This window comes from Onthophagus taurus, chromosome 7, assembly GCF_036711975.1.
Source record: "Onthophagus taurus isolate NC chromosome 7, IU_Otau_3.0, whole genome shotgun sequence".
Taxonomy (NCBI): domain Eukaryota; kingdom Metazoa; phylum Arthropoda; class Insecta; order Coleoptera; family Scarabaeidae; genus Onthophagus; species Onthophagus taurus.
Genome location: NC_091972.1, coordinates 21,983,250 through 22,005,995, shown reverse-complemented (window position 1 = coordinate 22,005,995; position 22,746 = coordinate 21,983,250). Strand labels below are relative to the sequence as shown.

The 22,746-nt window shown below is 34.5% G+C and overlaps 1 protein-coding gene across 2 annotated transcripts in view; it reads right to left on the bottom strand.

Moving 5' to 3' along the window:
- Nucleotides 1-6,326, bottom strand: part of LOC111415940 (sidestep IV) — a 213,123-nt gene extending 206,797 nt beyond the window's left edge. For both annotated transcript variants that reach the window (XM_023047842.2, XM_023047843.2), the window contains exon 1: nt 5,596-6,326. In XM_023047842.2, coding sequence (XP_022903610.1) covers nt 5,596-5,716 — 121 coding nt within the window. In that variant the 5' untranslated portion in view covers nt 5,717-6,326. The remainder of the gene's footprint in view (nt 1-5,595) is intronic.
- Nucleotides 6,327-22,746: the final 16,420 nt, after the last annotated feature.

The following is a 22,746-nucleotide window of genomic DNA, read 5'->3' as shown; positions in this document are numbered from 1 at the left end:
CAACATTCTTTAGAATATGATCCATTGCTGTCTAGCTTACGTGAAACATCCTCTTGTTTAAAACCAGTCAACACAGTTTTTCATTCAAACCAAAAACCATTCATTTATAAAGATTTATTTTATTCAAAATTTTTTTTTCTAAAAATTAACGGGATTCAACCCCATTTTAGTTATAAAAAGCTTTCAAATTTTTTGTAATTTTCAAAAATAACCAGGAATTAACGCTTAAGATCAACCATTTTAAACCTGCATTCCTGTTAAAGGAAAACACAGCTTGTCACCACAGCAAGGTTATCAAACAAGATAAAAGTCACAAAAAAGTTTGTTTCTATTTTTAAATATAAATTTTTTTGACCACTATGTTCCTCTTTTTATTAATCATAGAAGGGGAAGTGGCTGTAACGTGTTGTGCACACGATATACAAACAAAAGAGCGTGTTGCAATAAAAAATAATATTATTATTATTAATATAATTCATCAATCAATCAAAGTTTATTATTATAATTTTAATATATTCTGTTCAAGATACCACATGTACCATAGGAGTGTATGTAAGCTTTCCACGGGTTCTGTAGAACTCGTGTACCATTATCCATAACTACAAGGGTCCACAACAAGTCAGAAAAATGTTCATTTTTGATCTTCAGACATCGTTTTAGAAAATTAAGTGTCAACGATTAGGTTGTCCAAATATTGACCCACAGCTGGTATTTCTCTAACCGAACGCATAAATTAGCCATCACTCGCCTACACATCTCTCTGGTAACGGCGGTCATTTTAGTGCGGATATTGTGCTTCAATGGCAGTAGAGTTCGTAAATTTACCTACATGCACTTTCACGATATCCCTATAACAAATAATTATGGGGTGTTGAATTAGGGCATCTGAAAACTTCAAATACCTGCAAAGTTGTGGAACCAAAAAGTTTCTTAGTATGTTACAATACCCTTAATACCGCAATACTGTTTACCCTAAGTGCTCAGCTTCGTCGATCTTAAAAAAAGGCCCAGTTCTGCACAATTTTTGGACTATGTAATAGTCGTTCATGTTTCTGTCTTGCATTTTCGTAGGCCCAGTAGCGGCCAGTAGTCTATTTACGTGATCATTTAAATGAAAGTTTGCTTGATCACTCAACAGAATGTTTTCGAACGTTGGCTGATGAAGTATTTCTTTTGCAAAATTCACATTCGATAGGTAACGTTCAAATGTTGAACAAATTGGATTTTGTATGTTATAAGATGTTAGTCTGCATGATTCTTCAGAGTCTTATGACGATTTTTTTAATGTTTAGTTCTTGACTGAGTTTCCGAACTGATTGTGAGTTTGATTGCGAATTTTCATAGTTGAACCGATATTTTCAAACATTCCAATCCATTTTCTTATAGAATCGACCTTCGGTGCATTCCATACGTTAAATTCTGCACGAGTGAACGTTGAGCTGTCACTAAGGAATCACCATGGCGGTAACAGACGTGTACGCAAAAAGCGCGATGGTCTTCCGGTATATTCCAAAATACGAGGATTTATACGATAATTAATTTGTTAGGTATTTGAATGATCATGCTCTTTTCTACATCGCTACAACATAGCCTGTGTACTACTAAAACTAACCTAATGAAAAGAGATGAGTTCAAAATTCCCGATTATACTATTTGCAGAACTGATAGAGAATCGAATAGATTATTTGTTGTTAATTAAGAAACGAAGTGTGTAAGTAACTTTAATAACAAATATAACATTATTATTCGCAAGAATTTAATAATATAATTTATTTTATTATTCATATTTAGAGAGAAATTGTTTTATTGTAGTAATTTCCGCGCATAAATTTATTCTGCAATAAATATTATAGAGCTACGTGAAGGTCTATTAAAAGTCCAATAAATTGTAGCCCGATAATTACCCAACTCGCAAACTAATGCAAACATGAAAATCAATAGATTCGTGTTATTTAGTTTCCCAACAGTTCAAAATTTTCCATCAAAAAAATTGATGCATACGAAACAAATAGTTTCGTATAGTTTCTATGGAAGTTGAAATTGTGAATTTTAATTTGAACCCGGTCAATCCTGTTTATTACAAATTTCCATTAACATTTAAATAAATCAACATTAGTAATTAATTAATGGTAAAATGAAACGTACAATTTTTTTGATATTTTTAATACATTTTAAATATATTTTATACCTATTTATTAAAATGTGAATTGTAGCAGTGTGAATGAAACATATTTACTACTCAACACATTAATCTGTTTTGTGGGTTATTTATAGCTTCGCATAAGAACAGTTATGAAAGGTAAGAGGAAACGTGTGGTTTTGAATTGAGTATTACATTGAAACTAAAATCCCTTTCTCATAATAGAGAATTAAAGTTGAAGAACTAACATCACTAACTTCACTAACATCGAACTTCTCTTCTAGCTTTAAATACGTCGTCCTGGAATTTGTCTCCACAACCTGTTCAATATCATCGTTGTTAATGATCTTAATATCGGTTAAGTTGAGAACTCCCGAAGAAAATGTCTTCAACCAATTCTGTACTGTTTGAATTTATTTGATTACCTGATGCTGTGTTCGAAGAAAGATGAGTTGATAGTAACACACAGTTTGCAAATTTCTTCTTGAATTAATTTAACCAAAATTGCCATAAATTATTATTAAAAACTACAATACTTTGCTGTAACCGCATTAAGTCACGTAAACACCCACTGTTTATTTTATAGCGGCTTTTATCTTGAAGTTCTTAATATTGTGCAAAAACAACAAAGAACGTTATTTTTATAAATGACCTTCTACTATGTTTCCATTGTCATGTAGTAAGTTAAGCCGACGATACAATCACGAAAAAATTTAATTATACCTTGAGTAATCGGGATAACTCATTTTCAAGAAATCATATCAAATAGTCATATCGAATTTATCACTATTTCTAATATGAATTTTAAGCTTTTCAAGGAAAGAAACGGTTTTTAATACATTTTTTAGTTTAGACGATACCATAACGGACAAATTTGTGCGCAGAATTCCTACGAAATCTAAAGTGTTACAATGAAGTACTTTTAAGAAAAAAAAGTTAATTATATTATATTTTAGTTTTTTATTAGGCAGATAATTTAGATCTTTTCAATAACGTTGGGTTCAATCACTATTATTATTACTATTCCGGAATACACAGATTCTACATCAAATTAGAAATGGATACTAGGAAATCGATTTACGATTGTTCAGTAATCCGAAACAATCCGAATCATTCATATCCACTGCGTAATATTACGGAAATGTTGTACCAGAAATTCCGAACTGTTTTTTGTCATAGGCAGTGAAACAGATTGTACAACATTTTTTATATCTATGTACCTATTTCGGCGGTTATAATCAAAATTTCTTTCGCAACGTTTGAAAGGTAAATAAACATAATAATTGTACAAACCCATAATGATTCAATAATAACAGGTATGCTTTTCGATTAACATACCACAACCTAAAACTATCATCAAATATATGCGATAAAAGCATAGTGAAAAAATAGTGAAATTTGGAATTTTGAAGAAATGACCTTGAAAATGTTGAATTCTGAATAAATTTGCTTTAAAATGTTTTTTATTTCATGATGATATCTGAATTCTTTGTTGAGATACAATATTTTAAAATTTACATTTCCTATCTATAACAAACATGCAGAATTGGATTTAAAAAATCATAACAACGATGTTTATGAAAAATAAGAAATTATTTATGCCACATTAAATTTTCATCAAATTCGCTTTGAAATGTTTTTTATTTCATGACGATATCTCCATTCATTTTTCAGGTACGATTTTTTAAAATTCTATATTTCAAACCTAAAACAATCAAACATGCACAGTTGAATTTACAAAATCATAACAACGATGGAAAGTAAGAAATTATTTATGGTTCTTGAGATACGTAAAGATTAAATACCCTAACATTTATGTTTATGGTTGTGTTAGGTTGCGTACAAAAATTAAATCTGCAGATTCGAGAAAAATATTAAATACTAAATAAATTTGCTTTAAATTGCTTATTATTTCATGACGATATATCCATTCGTTATTCAGATACGATTTTCAGATCGATCTTCAGTATCATTTGGACTTGCTTCAGGCGTGGCTGGTAACATTGAGGATAAATATTAATAGTATGAAATCATTTACTCTTAGGAGTTGTTAAAGTCCAGCAATAAATCTCAACGACATATGCACTTCGATATGCGATAGACGTAGAAGATAACACTAGTACTTTAACATATTAAATTTTTTATGCATTTCAAAGTTTGTATGTCTCGTGTGATGTCACTTCAATATTGGAGTTCAGGTGGACGCAAAGAAACTTTAGTTTGAAATATTGATGGAATGTGCAACTCGGTTTAGCCACATTACCATCATTGCTAATAGTGATGATCCGATATTTTCAATATTTAAAGCTTTAAATTGACTCTTTGTAGGTTTTCTCCGGGTGAGGTACCGGATATAATTTATCAAAGCAATCATCTGAATCTCGTATGGTAAGATTTAAAGAAAAATCGATCTAGAAGAGAGATATTCTGGGTTGTTAAATTTAATGGGCATAAGACCCAAAATTGCAATACTTCTCTCAGCACGTCAAGATAATCGAGGGAAGATATCGTAGATCGACGAAATCGCTATATGATTGCAAATTAGTGTTGGGCAACATAAATCTTTCAAAATCATTGTTTAATCCTTTTTAGTTACGTAACTTTTGGATGACATCGCTTTGATTTTTGGTGAATTTATTCACCAAAATAGAAACACAACCAAAAAGTAGCTTACCTTGAATATCTTTTAGCGTTAATTCAATGACCTTACATATTTACGTGAATCGTAGTAACGCTATAACATATTAATTTAAGTGAGATTACTTTATTATTGTCATCCCACTCACTTTTTGTATTGATTCGTAGGAAAAGTTTTTGAAACATTAAACCAGATCGATATTATTGTAAGATATTGGTTTTGAGTAAATTTACAGTTGATTTAAAGTTTTGATGTGTTAAAGTTCAAATCTAATTCTTTTTTGTTATTATTTTGTGTCATAAGCTAAATATATAATAAATTTTAAAATAGAAACAAAATAACATTATTTGCATTGAAATTGTTAATTTCCTGATAATAAAAATCAACACATACCAGTTTTAATTAAATTCTACGTTCTGATAAAAGATTTATTGCGCACAAATTTAAATTATATAAACGAATTACTACAAAATAACACGATTTAACATTGGAATTGTCTCTATTATTTTTGTTAATTTTGTTTATACCAAATTTATGCCGATACAAATAGATATAAAACTTCTTTTGATTCATTAACAATACATATTTGGTGGATTAAACAAATTTTCAAGTTCCATCCATAGTTTATTCCCATCATTTAGTTAATAAACGATGCGGTTTTCATTTAAAATATTATTCGCGTTTAAATTTGGCGTGCGCATTATGGGAACGCATCAATTGCGCTGTCCAATAAGAATGTGAAGTTTTGGAGTGCAATTTAAATAACAAAAGGTATGGTATAAAATTTAACCAGCTAAGTAAGTATAGTTTGACTCACTTGGTCTATCCAGTTCATTAGCTCCTGAAGACTCCTCGATACCGTTGTAAGCAGCCGTAAATTTAATGATAACCAGCAAGATAGTGGCTGTTTCCAGCCAATAGTTTCGTATGGCCCTCATTGCGAAACACACCGAAAACACTTTTTATAACATACTTTTTCCATTATGTCACTCATCTAACCACAACATCAACAATATCACTATTTAATAAAACATTTTAAATTTAATAATAAACATGTTCTGTTATTTTCGTTACTAATCAACACACAAATTCAATGATATTATTAATAAGTAGCACTAATAATAGATTTGTAACACTGAGGGGATATATTTTTAACTATTTCTTTTAAATATCTTAATAACTTGAGATCATAACTTGAGCCAGCCACTAATATGAATTATTATGTACAGATTATTGATTTAATGTTATTTATTAATGTGTCACTAAATATCACTGAAACTTTATTTTAGGATTTCTTTAAGTACATGTTTTATAACATTAGTCTTGAGACTCCTAAGTGTTAGCTCCGATGGTTAACAACGTCCAATTAGCGATGACGTTCGTCCTTCTTTTCGTATAAATTCCTCGTAAAACAACAAATTTCGTTTAATTGATCTTTTCACTGAAGAACCGTACACTTCTTTGCGAACAGGTCACAAGAGGCGCGAGTGCGGACTGACGCGAACACGTCGATACGCACGCGTTGGCGTCCATGACGACACTGAGATCCTTCCTATCACGGACCTAGAGCCTGGCTACCTTCGCGACCTGCTAGCGCCAGCGTAGCCAGCTCTTCTACTAGAATGCGCCGTGTTATTACGGTAAGAAGAGCGATGCGCTGTAATCTGGTGCTGATCTCGTTGAATCTTTTCAAAAATTAAGATGATACTAGTTATCGCAAAGAATCCTTACAATCCAAAAATCATTCCATTTGGTTATTTACAAAAGATTATATTTAATAAATTCTCAAATATGATGTTTCTGACAAAGCAAATCCACCTTCATATCTTCGTCTTTTAAACACAAAGAAATTCAAAACGATAATAGAAAGATATAAGAAAGATAGTTGTGGTTGTTGACTTCGAAGTTGATTTTAATTGTCTGCCTCAACTGAAACTTGAGTCAATAACAAAAAATTTTTTAACGTGGAAGTTAACTGCAAAAAGTAAATGTTTTGCAAAACTTCTCGTAAGTTTTAATTAATTACAGGTAATAACTTGCAAGTTGCTGAAACACAAGTTGCTTGCAAACTGTTTTAGTGAAAGACTTGAAATGTCGAAAATGAACCCGAGCTATTATCGCTTAACCTTAAGAAAAGCTGTACGAAAAGCATTTGTGCAAAGACTGGATAACAAAAAAAATAGGCTTCTTCGGTTTTCTCAAGGTAACTTGCATTAGAAAATATACAAGAGCACAGATTGTATTTGCAAATGACTCCAAACATTTTGAGACACTGCTAGAGATGGTAGCTTAAAAAATTTAGAAATGTGACGAAAAGAGACGTTTTGAATATTGACGATCTGTGTGTAATGATCAAGTATCTGATGTCTCCTCATGTTCATAAATCAGTGACTGATTTGATAAGGGATTTGTATACATAAACTGTGCCTAAGACGTCGTAGAAAAATAAGTATGAAACCGTTTGTGGGCACGACTTTTGACGATCTTTAGTCAAAATGCCTTGCGTTTCACTTTTTGCCATGATGCTCTGTTGCAGTGGTAATTTATTTAATGTCATACCTTGATTTCATTAAGAACAATGTGTTTGGGATTTTTGAAACAGTTGCGTTGATACATTCGTAATGGGGTCTCAATTTGAAAAGCAGTAATTACCATCTATAGAGGTTTATTTTTAGCTATAGTTTTGTATGGGGGGAAGGACTTACCAACGTCTGTTTCCGTAGAGTATTTTGAACGATCCCGCGAACAATATTGTTAGCCACCTTGCCATTTGGAAAACACCTTCAACAACAACGATGGAGATGTTGGCAGCTATACTGCAGGTCACCACGGAAGTATACTTCTGTAACGAAGTGACGGATAGCAAATTCGGAACAGATATAGCTAAACAGAGTTCTGTACAGTCAGAGTATTTATGAGGCATTAAATAGATTTGTCGATGAATTGTTTGCAATAGAGAGAAATAGAAAAATAGGAGAAGTGGAAAAGAGAAATAAAAGTATTCTCTTTAATTACTTACCACACTCACCGGCTATTATGTGCCTCTTATGATATTCCTGGTCCTTAGCTTTGTCTCGTTGAGAAATTCGAAATTCTATGTTATGTTAAATGTGTAAGAATATTTAAGGTTACTGTGCGGAGCTTTGGGCCATAGTGGCAAAGCTACTAACCAGGATGGATCCTAAGAAGGTAATAACAAGGGGGTTATATGCGTCCGATTGCATAAGGTTGCGACGTATAGGCTTTTTGATATTGCCTTTACTTCTGATATCGGTAATCTTCTAACCATTTGTGCCCAGAACAACGTTGTGCAGGGATAAAGATGGGAAACTTGTGTCGTGATCTTCTAGGAGACTACCAAAGTGGATTGTTGCTCGGTAGATCAACGACGGACCAAATAATTGTTCTACATCAGATCATGGAAAACAGCTAAAGCACAACATAGACACATTCCATATCTTCGTCGACTTCAAGTTTGCTTAAGATAGCATCATACGAGTCAAACTACATGACGCCCTCAACATCCCAAGAGTTACTGGTAGCATTCGTAAGAACGACATACACGAAGCATTAAAGCTATCACGCTACAGAAGTTGCATATTCTTTCCAGACGTGGCCACAGTACTCATTCAATGTTCCTTTATAACTCCATATATTCTCCCTTTCCTTTGTCCGATTCCATCCATCACCTCCTATACGTTTCTCTTATTTTGTTAACCACCTCCTTCCTACACACACATTTCTTTTTATATACCTTCCTAACTTCTACTTAACCACTCACCCGCATTGTATTATCATTCAACAATATATAGGTATCATCCCTTCCCTTTCCACCCAACTCATTCCATTCCAAACCTCATAGCTTGCAGCTCTACTTGTGTCTTCGTAGCTATGTCCTCTGTCTGGATTACTCTCTTACCACACTCTTATCCGCGATTGCCAGCATTCCAGCGAAGACTTTTTCTCTTCCTTTCAATCCATCCGTGCACACTACCACTTCTCCCTGCAGTCCTTCCTCTTCATTACTTACCTCGCATCAGGTGGATAGTGAAGTCCACTGACTCCCCATGCATCTCCTTTCCCCTTATGCCTCCTTCAGCTTAAACCAATTCCTGTGCATCAAATACGAACGACCAAACACATAACCACTGTACTGTCCAATGCAGAAGGCTGAAATAAGGAAAGGCTAAACTCAAGTGGGCGAACAAGATAACAGAAGACATGCTGAAGGTTGGAGTTAGAAGCTGGAGAACAAAAGAACGGAATAAGGATGAATGGAGCAATGGACAACTGCAGGAGGCCAGGACCCGCATAGGGTTAGGGTTAGAAATTAAGCTTCCAATCAAAAAAAGTTTCGGATAAAACTTATAGCACTAGAAGCGATCTAAACATGATAAATTTGTATGAACTGTTGTATTTGTTGTGTAAGCATTCATTTTTAGGTAATTTCGCAAAAGGAAATCGGGCGAGGTTCAATGGGGCGATCTGATTGACCAGCTCAACGTATAACCTCTGCATTAAATTTTACTATGTGTTTTAAGTCCTAAAAACGTTGATTTTATGTTTAAATCAAGTTTTACTTTATAAACTTGGTTTAAATATATCAATAAAAACATATAAAAATAAACATAGGATGTTTATGATCAATAATATATTGATCCTATGATAACAACTAAAACTTAAACTTAAAACTTTATAAATAATCGATTTTATTTACTTCATAAAAACAAAAAAAGGGGGTATATAAAAAATAACCACCGCGGGACGTTTTAGTTCTTAAAGATAAACAATTTGAAGGGAGACGTTAACTGCACCTTTTATACATTGGAGTCACCCAAATGTGTTTACACTGTTTAGTAAATCAAAGTTTACGACGTTTATCTTTAGGCCACGTTTAGGACCACTGAAACTATAGGACATGACCCGTGAGATCGTTGCGGCCTGTCTCACGTGTTTTGTGGCTTTCAACTGGTTGCTTTGTTGATTTAGTTCCCTATTATGTTAATAGTAGAACCTATAAATAATAAATTTCGATTTTACTTTTTTAATCTTGCTAAAAAAGCATACATAATTAAAGTATACGAAACAACAATAAAGTGTTTCTGTGGTGCTTTTACTTCCATCTTCCATCTAATTACGTACGGAACGTAGTTTACCCTAAAGGTGGAGAAGTTGAATGAACAGATGACGGTAAACGTGAAAAATTGCAAGCGCGGTAACCGTGAAATTAGTTTTTTAACTTGTTTGCGATATTTTCCTCAACTCCTAGTTAGCTGGAGAAGCTCGTCTAATCGAAGACGTTTTCAACTAGGGTAGATATAGAAATAAAAGTTGCGAACTCCATTGTACGTGAACAGAAATTGAAATTGTGATCGCGGGATGCGGCAAAGCTGAAACTTGGATCCCCAACTTGAATGAATTCATACAAAAGCGAAGGAGCAATGACTTACTCTATTTAGTCGATTTACGTCTTTTCTATTATTCAAATGAAAAGTATTTTATTTGTTATTCACAAACGATAACATTTCAATTCCTCTTTTTAGATTTTATCAATGTCGAGCATAAAAGCTTTTCATTAAACTTCCGCTTCTGTATAGAGATAGCATTGCTAACTATTACGATTGCAGTTTGCTGTTAACGAGACCGTTTAGATTCGCATATCTCATTATTCAAATGAATGTCGATGTACAATTATTGCGTCGTTACATTACTTTATAAATAGCTTGGTATATCGTTTAATAATCTCATTTTATAGAGTTAATGATGCTAAAGATTAATCTGAACGATAAAGCTTTATTTATATTTATTCTTTTTAGAGTGTTTATGTTGCAACTTCTAGATGTAACTGACATTTTAAACAAGATTTCTAAACAAGACGGTTTAATACTTAATACTTATTACCAAGAAAATCTCCATATATGCAAACCTAATTACAAAAAATATCATAAGGCTTTACGTAGAAACCTGGTTTGCATTCTAATCAAATTTTTGTTTTAGTTGCAAGAATGAATTTCACGCGACCTTTAGTGGTTAACTACTAGATGAAGAGCAAATAATTTAACATTACAATATGAATCAATAATTACAAAGTAGGATTGTGAATAGGTGCCCAAACCATTTTAAGCCCCTTTTCTCTATTCTTTGTATAACAGTTTCTGAATGTAACTTCAAAGATTACAACCATATATTCCGTCTTTTCGAAACTTACTTGCAATCACCACTTTTTGTACTCTGTTGTCATTAACGGGGATCTCCATGCTTTTAGAAAGTACGTTTCCACCTCTTTAAGACAACGTCGATATACATGTATATAATAAATAATAGTAGTGACAGGCAACATCCTTGTCGCAAACCTTTTGTATTGTTTGAACCTCGATTGACGCACCCTACGTACACTTGAAATACTTGCACGCAATCTAAATGGGCTCAAAAATATCAGCAAAAACATCAAGTAATGAAGAAAACGGAGAACACCACAAAAGAAAAAGTATACAAATAATTGCACACAACTTAGAAGAAGAATCAAATATCTAATTAAAGAGCCGATAAGAGTACCAGCTATCTGAAATGAAAATGTTATCTAGGCCAGAAATCTTGGACAACTCTATGTTTCAATTCACAAGAATTAGTTACAACGTTCCACACTTCTTGCCTTCAGAGTTGTGAAATCAATACAAAGGATTCCAAGAAAAGAAAATTCTTCTGTATAGTTTTCGTTGACGTAACAGAGGCGTTCAATTGCGTATGAACGACCTCATCGAAATTGTACGAGACTATAAAGTAATCTACGATACGAAATGTAAAGAATATAGGAATCAGTCTATTAGAGCGGTTGTTTGGGAGGAGATAGGAGAGAAAATAAAACAACCTGGTAAGTAATTTACTGCTGTATTTAATTATATTTGGTACTACCTTTTCTAATAGATTGCATTTGCCATAGAACTTGTCCCTCTGGACTTATGAAATATCTTTTATATGCCTCACGAACTTGAATAACTTCTTGAGATGAATTTCTATTTAACGGTCCAATGTCTACTAAGCCGATACTATTGGTAAGCCGCGATTTCATCAATCAAAATTGCTTTTACTTGCTGGGCATTTTTGGTCAAAAGATTGTAAAGGCAGCAAGTAGCAAGTACGATCTTTTCTGCCATGTTTGGTTGTACAAGCAATGGTCCTTGAAACACCCTAAGTTTAGCTCGTAATATTCCAAATGCATATTCTACAGCGCGGCGAGCGCATGATAAACGATAATTAAATATTTTATTTGGATCATTATTAACTAATGTACCTTTACCGTACGGTTTTAATAAATAAATTTTCAATGGGAACGCCGCGTCTGCCACAATAGTGTAGGGTAAAGGCCCTGTATTTTGGTTTAATGGTTTGTTCTCTCAAACATTTCTTCCATTAAAGATATTTGGTATATACCACCATCACTATTTCTACCATACGCTCTTACATCTATCATAATAAATCTGTAAAGAGCATCAACAAGTGCAAGCAGTACAATAGAATGCTCGCTTTTGTAATTATAAAATGACGAGCCTGCATTTATTGGACATATTACAGATACATGTTACCGTCCAATGTCGCTCCAATGCTCCAATACAATTCGGAAAATGCCATATATTTTCGAATTCTTTTGCAATCTATCTCCATATTTATTCTGTAGGTTGAGGCATTACAATCGGAGACAAATTCTTCCAAATTGCATCACATACTTCTTCTGCTATGATCTTTACTGTAGCAAACCCCATGCGGTAATTGAAAAATCGAAAAGAGTTGCCAGTTGCCAAATATCTGTAATATAAAAACACATATAATTTATGTTTATTTCAGCGGAAACATGCAAAGAAGACTGGATTACGACATTCCTACATCAACGCATTGAAACGCCGTAAAAATAAAAAAAGTGGGCAAGCTGTTACATGTGTTACGCCATGGAAATATGAAGAACAAATGAGCTTTTTACGACCATGTATGGAATCTAGGCCAACGGTTACAAATATTATATCACGTCCAGAGTCACCAGAGCATCACTCACAAACTATGCAATCTGAAAATTCTGAAACAGAAAGCCGCCCAACAACACCATGTTCTGGTAGTTCCTCCCAAGGTTATTTCCAAAGGCCTATGCGAAATAGAACAAACCTTTAAGATCTATATGATTTAATGAAGTCCTTTCATGACTTGAGAATACAAAAAGAACGGTCAAAATGTCAACTAGTCGGGCAGAGTATGGATGGAACGGACTTATTCTAAGCAAAGCAGTTAAACAACTGCCAAAACTCGACCAAACTAAAATCAAGTTAGATTTGCATACTGCTGTGTTACATGCGGAATTGCGGAAACTTGAGTCACAAGCTCAATCTGTTGGACCAACTCCAATTAATGGGGCTCACCACATTGTTTGGCAGCCTCAGCAACAACTCCAGTTATCTGTTCAACCATCCACATCTATGCCGGTATTCCCACCCACATCAACTCTCACAACGATAAATAATATTTCAGCATATTACGACAGTTATATCAATACAGACTTTTCTGATGATAATTGAAGATTCGAATGGATAAAAAATTCATCTACTCGACTCTTCAATTAAGTAATCTTTTTTCTATCTTTACTTACAATGTTACTTATAATCTTGTATTAAACGAATAAATTCTTACCTTAAACATACAGCAAGCCTTTCTTTTGTCCCTATAGGTTTACTAAGCTTCGTATGTACAATTTTTATATCTTTCGCAATCAAGGAATGAATCTTATCACATAATGTTGCATGACGTTGTTTATGGTTGTGTCAAAATGCAGAACTAGTTTTAATGTTTAGTATTACGAACAGAAATCATTTGACCTTCTTTGAAGAAGGATATCGCAACATGACCCAGATGTTTTTTGCTCCAAATCTTCAATTTGGAATCTATTTGGAGAATGTATTGTTTTAACATACAGATTTTATGTGGTTTTGAGGGAAATGTTCGCTGGGTTATTATGGACTGCGGACTAGATGGACGTTGCAACGTTTTTCTATGAAGTTATCTCAAACCCAAAGTTTCTAAACATCATCTTAAGAACTTGAAAACCCAATACGAAGAGTGTGGAAGAGAGATGAAAATTAATTTTGTTTAATACCGACAAAGAAACTATTTAGTGTGCTTTGTTAAAACGAATATAAAAACACATGTCACGCACGTTTATAAAAAGTTTAATTGTAATAGAATTATTGTTACATTGTTAGAATTAACTTAAATTAAAAACATTGAATGTCGTTTTAGAATGAGAATTTTTATTATTATAAAGTGATCAATTTATTAAAAAAACACTTCTGGGTTTCTCTATAAATAAGAGAAACGACATTGACTGTTTTTAATTTAAATTAATTCTAACAATTTATCAATGATTCTATTACTACTAAACTTTTTATAAACGTGCGTGACGTATTTTTTACATTCGTCTTTTTACTTATCTTGTTATATGTCATACTGTTGTTTTACAATATTTTAACAAAGCACACTAAATAGTTTTTTACATGCCTATAACAAAACGTAATATTTCCACGAATAGCAAAAATTTACGGACATCCATTAAAGTTGGTGTGGTGTTAGAGTTAATGTTCTAAATCCTAAATGCTGTTCTTGTCGAGATTAGCGTTCAAACATTGATTACTTATTGACTTGACATTAGCCACCTTCAATTTTCTAAAATATTGATTACTTACAAGTAACACTAGGCTGCACTTCCCTAGTACGGCGATTTTCTTGAAACTTAGCATACAAATAGTGTATGGAAAAATATTCGACACGTATATCATCATATCTGCCCGATCGCCGTTTTTAGGGTAGAAATCAACCTTTCCAATTTTGGAGACAAGTTCGATTATTTTACGAATTATTTTTAATCTGATGTCTGTTTTCACAACAACACAAATTTTAAAAAGTGTAAGAAATGAGGATAATTGTAAGGTGGATTTCTAGAAAAACGGTTCATATCAAAAACTACCCTTAACAGTAACGAATCATGGAAACTCATCACTACAAGTTGTGATGTACAGGATGTCCAAATTTCGATGGGTTTGCAGGGTATCTCAGTTATTATGAAAGATAGAAAGTTGCGGCTTTCGCGAACCTGAGCTACTTTTTTGTGAAACTTACACTGGCGCAAACCAAATTTTCATAGACCTCTTCGTTTTTGATATACAGGGAGTGTTTGAAACCTCCTGTATCTCGGCGATGTTGTTCCATAACATCCTCAAAATACAGTCTTTAATACACAACCAGTTTTCCTCTCCGAGATTTAAGAATATACACTCACTTCCCCATGAAATACACCACCCATTAAGAATTAGACTACAATTTTGAAACTTCGGTAAAATAATGCTTTATTATCAACTAAGAAACGATGAAAGTTTAGTTGAAAAAAACAAAATAAAAAGTAACATTTTTCAAGAAAAAGCTAGCAGTGAGTTGTATTCCCACGCGCAACTATGCATGCATTAACTCTTCTAAACATACTCTTTATTAAGTGGTAGATGTCCTCCTAGGCTATCTCGTTCCATGCAACCTCTAGGTGGTATAGTCCGGTGACCGTGTAGGCCCGGGCAAAATATGCAATCCAACCTGCTCCGGGAACCTTTTTGTAACCACAGTAGTATGGGGTCTTGCATTATCCTGTTGGAAAGTGGCATTCTGCAACGTCTGCATAATGTGCCTGGAATGAACGTAAGGGGTGAAGCACATATCGCCCCCCAAACCATAACCAGAGGTGTTAAGGCTGTGTGTCGTCTTTGGACGAACTCCAAATTCCGTCTTTCCCCTCGACGTCGCTGCACCCTTCTGCGACCATCATTCACCCATAAACAAAACCTTCACACATCACTGAGGACGATGTCATTGCATTGATGAACCCACCCTTGCCGTTCTTGACACCATGAAAGTGTGGCTGCTTTATGGGGAAGTGTTAGTGGAATAAAGACCATATCCCAGCAACTGTAGTGTGGTCCCGATTCAGCCTTCTCCCAATCTCTAGGAATGAGAGACCCGCTTCTGTTACACCGATAATTTGGCCCCTATCAAAGTCATTGATATGGACAAAATTCTTCTTCAAAACTCATTAATTGCTAGGAAGAAAATATTGAAAGTTGGAGATAACAATGGTACAGGAAACATATCAGTTGAGTTTTTCGGCGGAAACTGTCATCGTTTCTTAGTTGATAATAAAGCATTATTTTACCGAAGTTTCAAAATTATAGTTTGAATTTTAGTGGGTGGTGGATTTCATATGAAAGTGAGCATATTTCGATACGCTTGGTGGAAATGTAGGTATATTGCAGAAAAAGTCGACAAATGCGAAACCCCTGCAGACTTCTGTTTCAAAAACTGCAATAACTTGTGGGAACTCTGCAATGATATTACATTAATTAAATGTGCTTGGTGTTTGACATCATTGCGCATGCAGCACTTCTTTGCAGTAACAAACGACAACTCTCAACATTACTGTACTAATGAGAACCTTATCACGTCTACGTCGTTCATCCTGGGTAGCGCTTACAATAAGAAAAGTTTGATTGTTACATGCATCACTACTTGCAGTGATGAGTTTCCATGATTCATTACTGTTAGGGGTAGTTTTTGATAACATATTTTTTTTTAAATCCACCTTAAAATTATCCTCATTTCTTATTTTTTTTTAATTTTTAACAAGGGTGTACAGTATTAAAAAAAATGCGCCCGCCATTCTGTGTCCTCCATTTTGAATTCTCGAAAACGGACATCAGATTCGTCACCAGCGACCCAAAAAACCTTTGAAGTGACATGATTTCGCAACAATCGTAAAAATAATTCGTAAAATAATCGAACTTATCTCCAAAATCGGAAAGTCGAATATATTTCGATACACTAATTGTATGCGAAGTTATGGCATATAATTATATGAATGGCACTTCCCTAGTGTTACTTGTTACCTGTTTATCTGCAGATATCGCTCAACGACGAATATAAATACAAAGTTCGTTCTTTAAAATAATTGTGCGATGTGGATTTAAAATTCTTCTTCTTTAATGTCTCCAAAGATCGTTATTGGTTCCTGGCTTTCCTCAATTTTTGCATCCAAGTCTCTTTATCTATGGCCTCTTCCTCCAGTTTCTGGATCTAAGCATATCCCTGGCATTTCTGTCCGCCTCGTCGTCCCATCATGCTTTCTGTATTCCCCTAGGTCTCCTTTTTTGCTGCCCCTATTAAGTAGTTGCTTCGGCATCTCTTCTTCCATCATCTCGTCCATTACAATCTCTGGATCTTGATGTACTCTGACGGCTTTAGCTCCTTGTAGCACTATTTTTCTTATTATTTCTCTTAGCCTGGTTATCATCCTTCACCAATTCTATTTTAAGATACACAAATTGCGAAACCACCTCTATATCACTCTCCATGTCATCCTCCGTGTCTACATCATTATCGTCGTTTATATTTCTTCACAGCTACATTGGTTACACTACGTTCTTTATTTGTTTGTTGTTCGGCTTAAAATGTTAATGTCTTCCGCTCCTCGTCTTAAATATATTGCAGCATTAAGTTTTGACCTATCAATGCGGTGATACTAAATGCAAAAGAAAATGATAGAGTAGCAATATATAGATATAATAAAATCACCAAATTTCAAGCTCCTGTGCAGCTGTTACAGTACCGAATTTAAAAAAGCTCATGTTATATTTCGAGGTATTGACTTTGAACCATTTTAATCCGAGTTTTATCCGACCAATATCCACCAGTGTCATCACGACCCCGCTTAATAAACAACCTTATAAACAAAATCGCTGAATTGTTTTTTTTCATAACAAGCCTCAACCGTTTGATAAATCTTTCAAGGATTACATCAGTTTCGTCATTAACTAAATTAAATTAAACGTTTATAAATTTTTTATTTTATTGCAATTTATTACCTTAAATATATATATACTATATTAGGTATCGAGTTATATTAAAGTGCATGATTACCTATTTCACCTGTCTACCTGAAATAATTATCCCTGATTATGTGTGAACGGTATTTGGGAAGGGTTTTAATAACTATAATTTTGGATGAGATAATTGTAAAATAAAAAGAAATTGGTTGTGGTTGGTGAGAGAAATTTACATAAGTAATGTACGTGATCTGCTTACAAGATAACAAGACGTAAATAATTGGAAATTTTTTATATAATTGACATAAAATTGTCCGTTGCTTTTTCAAAATCAATACCGAATGATGACTGCGGGAATTGAATGCGAGACAGGGTTCATTAACACTTTTGGGATTACTAGGTCCCCCATTCCCCATAAATTAGTGTAGTGGCGCGGGTTCGTTTAAACATGGCAATTGGCGCAACAAGGAAATAATAATTCCATCGCACTATTGAAAATTAGCATATGCATTTACATATATTATCCTAATTAATTGATATGAGACATTTGTGGATTATAAATTAGCCGTGGAAGAGTGCCAGGGCGATAATTTAACATTTCGGGGGGGGTGGTCGGCACAATGGCGGCAGCTATTCAGTACAGCCGCCCCACAACACACAACATGAAGCCCCGCACAGAAGCGGAGGCTTCGGCGACATGTATACGCGCTTTATCAGCACGACAATGCGTCGAAATTGTACTGCGGTAAAATTTGCTTGTATCATCGTGTTTTTAGCATACATTTTCGACCCGCACGATTGTTCAAGTTTTACCGCTCTCGTGTTCTGTCCGGCTATAAATATTGACTGGTTGCTGAAAGCTGTGAACTTTTCGACGAGTCGATCCTGTTTTGGTTTTCCAAAATTCCGAGCTTCTATATCAACCAAATCAAATGATCAAATCATCGATTTCGAAGAACATAAAAAAAAACATCTTTAACCTAATCGGTAAATTTAAACGTTTTAACCGGTTTTTATTCTGTTTTAACGATACTCTTAATTGATATAGTGAGAGTAACATTTTAATTTTTCAACACCGATTATTATCAGCACGAGTTGCAATCAACGTGCGCTTACCCATAATAATACTCCTCGTAACATTAAGCGTACTCGGGCCTGAAACAATTTCCGGTGCGATTTATCATAAAATGCGCGTGGAAAATGAAAAATGTAACAGGTTATTTCGAAATAATTAAACGGGACGCGTCGTAAATTGCCGTAGATCGCCCCCTAGCCGAGCATACCACGAACCGGAGCAGTTAGGCCAGCCCGCTTTTCCTGTTATCGTTGTTTATATCGCTTCAGAAATTAATTAAAACGGAGCCCTGGCAGAAGGAATCTCACTTGTTATACAAGCTAAGAGGTGTAAAAACGTTGCCGCCAGTAGTTAATAGAATCGTAACCTAGTTTTAATCACTATAACGACTAAAGCGTGTGTTAAACGTCTTAATGAAAAATCGGTTTGAAAGAACTTTTTGTATGTGTGATCCAACACCCACATGGCAACTACTTAGTACCTCTAAAGTAAAATTTGTCACCTCGAAAATTTATGATATCAAATAAGCATCCTTATGCAGTTTTAGCTCCCGTAGAGAAAGATATGTGGATATTAATACTCAAGCTATAGTCCTCGACGGTTATGTTAAAACGTACCTGGTATTCAAAAGGCGAGGTCGTCTCTCATTATACGCAAAATATTCTCAGTTTACAGCATTGGCGTTTCAAATAATTTATATTAGCTCTTCATAATTCATCTGTAACGACGGTGAGTGGCTGCAACGTCGGTATTCCAAGATCTTACGATACTGAGGCGAAGGGAAAGGAGTGATCTGTCTCTTCTCTTTCTCTCGGAATTTATTAGATGGAAGACCGAGAAAGAGGTATAATGAAGGGCAAAGTGTTGGTGGTAAAGGAAGGACTGCGAGAACGGAAGAACGAGCACGGGGCAAGGGTGAAGTTATTAAAACCCGCTATTCATACTAGTGTAATTCCTTTTTCATTTTAAATTTTGCCACAGAAACAATAAAACCACCACAGCTGACGACCTCGTAATGAACAAAAGTCGGTAATGCAGTTAGTTGTTCATAGTGGATACACAGTTTTTCATAATTTTATTTCTATTTTTTTATGTCGTTTAAGTTATTCTACGGGTGAAAACTATTTAAGCAGCAAATTCGAAAAATAGGTGTCTCTTAATTTTTCTCAAAACTAAAGTTTGAAATTTTCTTTTTAAATCGACATTAATTCACTTACTAATTAACATAAATTAAACAGACACATTTTTTTAAAGATTACGCTGAAATATCCATGATGTGTATATTAATTTGTCAACCAACTTTAATAAATCGTCTAAATCGTATAGGTATATGAGAATCCAAAAATGTGTTATAGTGCAATTAAAACTTTAAATATCCTCTTTATTTTGATAAAAGAATTGCTTCTTAAATCATTTAAATACATTAGCTATTTTATTTTTTATATGGGTTGATTTTCGATTCATTAAAATAAATAAAGTCTACCTGTGTGTAATATAAGGGAGAGTCGTTAAGGTTGGCACGTTCTCTAGGTAGGTCCATTCCGATTTTTCAAATCTTACCATCGACCCCACCTACGGTCAAACGTAGTACAATATTTGTTGATAATGTTAATAAAAGTTAAACGTGTTAGGCATTAGGTAGTTTTGGAAAAACAAAAAAGTTTTCTTGTGTTAGTAAGTACGGCATCATGTCTTGAAGCAAAAACATGCAATCGGCAAGGTAATCATATAAGTGTTTGTTTATATGTTACAGGTGCGTTGCGGACTATTCCCACTGCAGCCATGGAAAACATGTTGAACCTAACGCCACTTCATTTGTTCATTCCAGAGCTGGCACTGGTGACCATGATTCGACTGCGGGCAGCAGCAATCGTAATGGGTGAGAGATATAGTAAAAATGCCATTCTCTGGAATGAAATGGTGGACTACTCAATTCTGGAATGTCAAACGGACTTCACACCTATACAACACATTTTTACGAAGAAATATCTCACCCACCCAAGTCCCACAGAAGTAGAGGTAAAAAACAGCCTTAAAATCTACACTGATGGTTCAAGTAGACGGGAAGAGCTGGAGCCAGAGTCTTCTCGTACGATCTCCACGTATCTGAACCTGTAGGTAAAAGTACCACTGTCATACAGGCGGAATTAAACGCCATACAACTTGTCGCTGACGTTATTGTCAGATTCAACTTGGTAGGTAAGACTTTCACAAATTACACTGACAGTAGACAAGCTATTTTAGCCCTGAGTAGAATAACAATTACCTTAGGACTTGTTATGTGTTGTCATCTGATATTGGAGAAGGCCGCAGTGCAGGACTGTGTTATACTTCAATGGACAAAAGTACATTCGATTTGTTCAGGTAACAAGCGCGCTGATAGGCTTGCCAAAAGGGCTGCCAAGCGAGCGCCATGTTCGCCTGAACCTGTTTAGTAGTGGTTTAATACGATGTGGTCTTGGTGTTTGTCGTCAAGGTTGGACTATTTATGTAGTCCACTTTTTTTCAAGGAAATACCACCGGTGCGTTATTTTTTAATGATACGAATCTTTAAGAAAGTGAAATTCGATCTTTTAAAGCAGTAGACGTTTGTTATGATTGTTTTTTTGTGTGCACTACTGGAATAAAGAGAAAACAAAATCAAAATTATCAAGCTTTAATAGAGACCAAAGTCTCCGACCAGGAATTACAACGACGGACAATTGTTTCGGATGTTCCCGAAGTTGGTGTGCATCAAGAAGTCGAGAGATGCACTGAACCTTCGCCATTCACATCTCGTCAGTCGAGTACTTCTTCTATTTTTTCATCAGTCGGACCTCTACAGGCTACCATGAGTGGAGTTTTAACTTCGTCAGAGAGCATCTCCATATGGCAGTAAAAGCAACAACAGCGAAGCATTTCGAAGTGCGTCAAAAGACCAACAGCTCCAACTCTGACTGAAAAAAAACAGCAAAACGAGGTTCCTCTTCCAAGAAAATGCAGTTATCTGTTTGGAAGCGATGCCTCTTTGGCTGACCAGCAGCAACTCTATTGCAAAAACGCTCATTTGCAGTACGCTAAAGTGATCAAAAACTTAATTTGTCAAAATTGTTAATCGGAATGATATGACGTTTTTCTAGAACATTATATTATAAACTTTGATTCAATAAAACGAAAAAAGCAATTTGGTTTTTTACTTCATTTAATTAATTTCTCCAGGGTATTTCCAATAATTACAGTGTATGTTTAGTTGATTTGCAGCGGTGGGCCAATCTAGACAACAAGGGCCAACTTTGACAGCATTTTTAGTTTTTTTAGAATGCTCGTTAATTTTTTATTTTTCGCACAATCAATTTCGTAATAACTCGAAAAAGTTCTCTTTTTTTTCGAATTTTTCTAACAATGAACAAGGATTAACCGAATTGTTCTTTACACGGATGTTATAGGTAAAAGTTAAAAGTGTGGCCAACCCTGACGACGTTCTCCTACCTTATTTATTGAAGGTAAGAAAAGAATTTTGTATCAAATTATAATTTGTAATCTCCCTTATAAATTGAAATAAAACCCATTTACTAATTAACATCAATTAAGTATAAGTACGAAGGCTTTCACGGCCGGAGTTAATTGAACTAAAATTAGAACTAAAACTAGAAGTAACACTAGAAACTTTCGGGTTTTGCCATGTTGCAACCTTCTTCAGAAACTGGTTCGAAGTGTTACTAAAGGTAAGCGAAAATAAATAATTTTTTATACTAAATTATTTGGGTTAACAAAAAACAAAAATTAACGAGTTTCAGCTCATGACGATATATTCAGCATATATGTTTTCAAATTAGACAGGAGGGGTTACATATGATGAGTCCTGTATAGAGAAATCCTTTACATAACGTACCATGTTAACATAACGTACATGACACACTGAAATTTGGTGGTTTGAGTTGCTGATTGGTTTGACACTTGAGTGTTGGGCCTATTGATTGGTGAGCTTCATTATCGGGATTGTTGATTGGTAAAC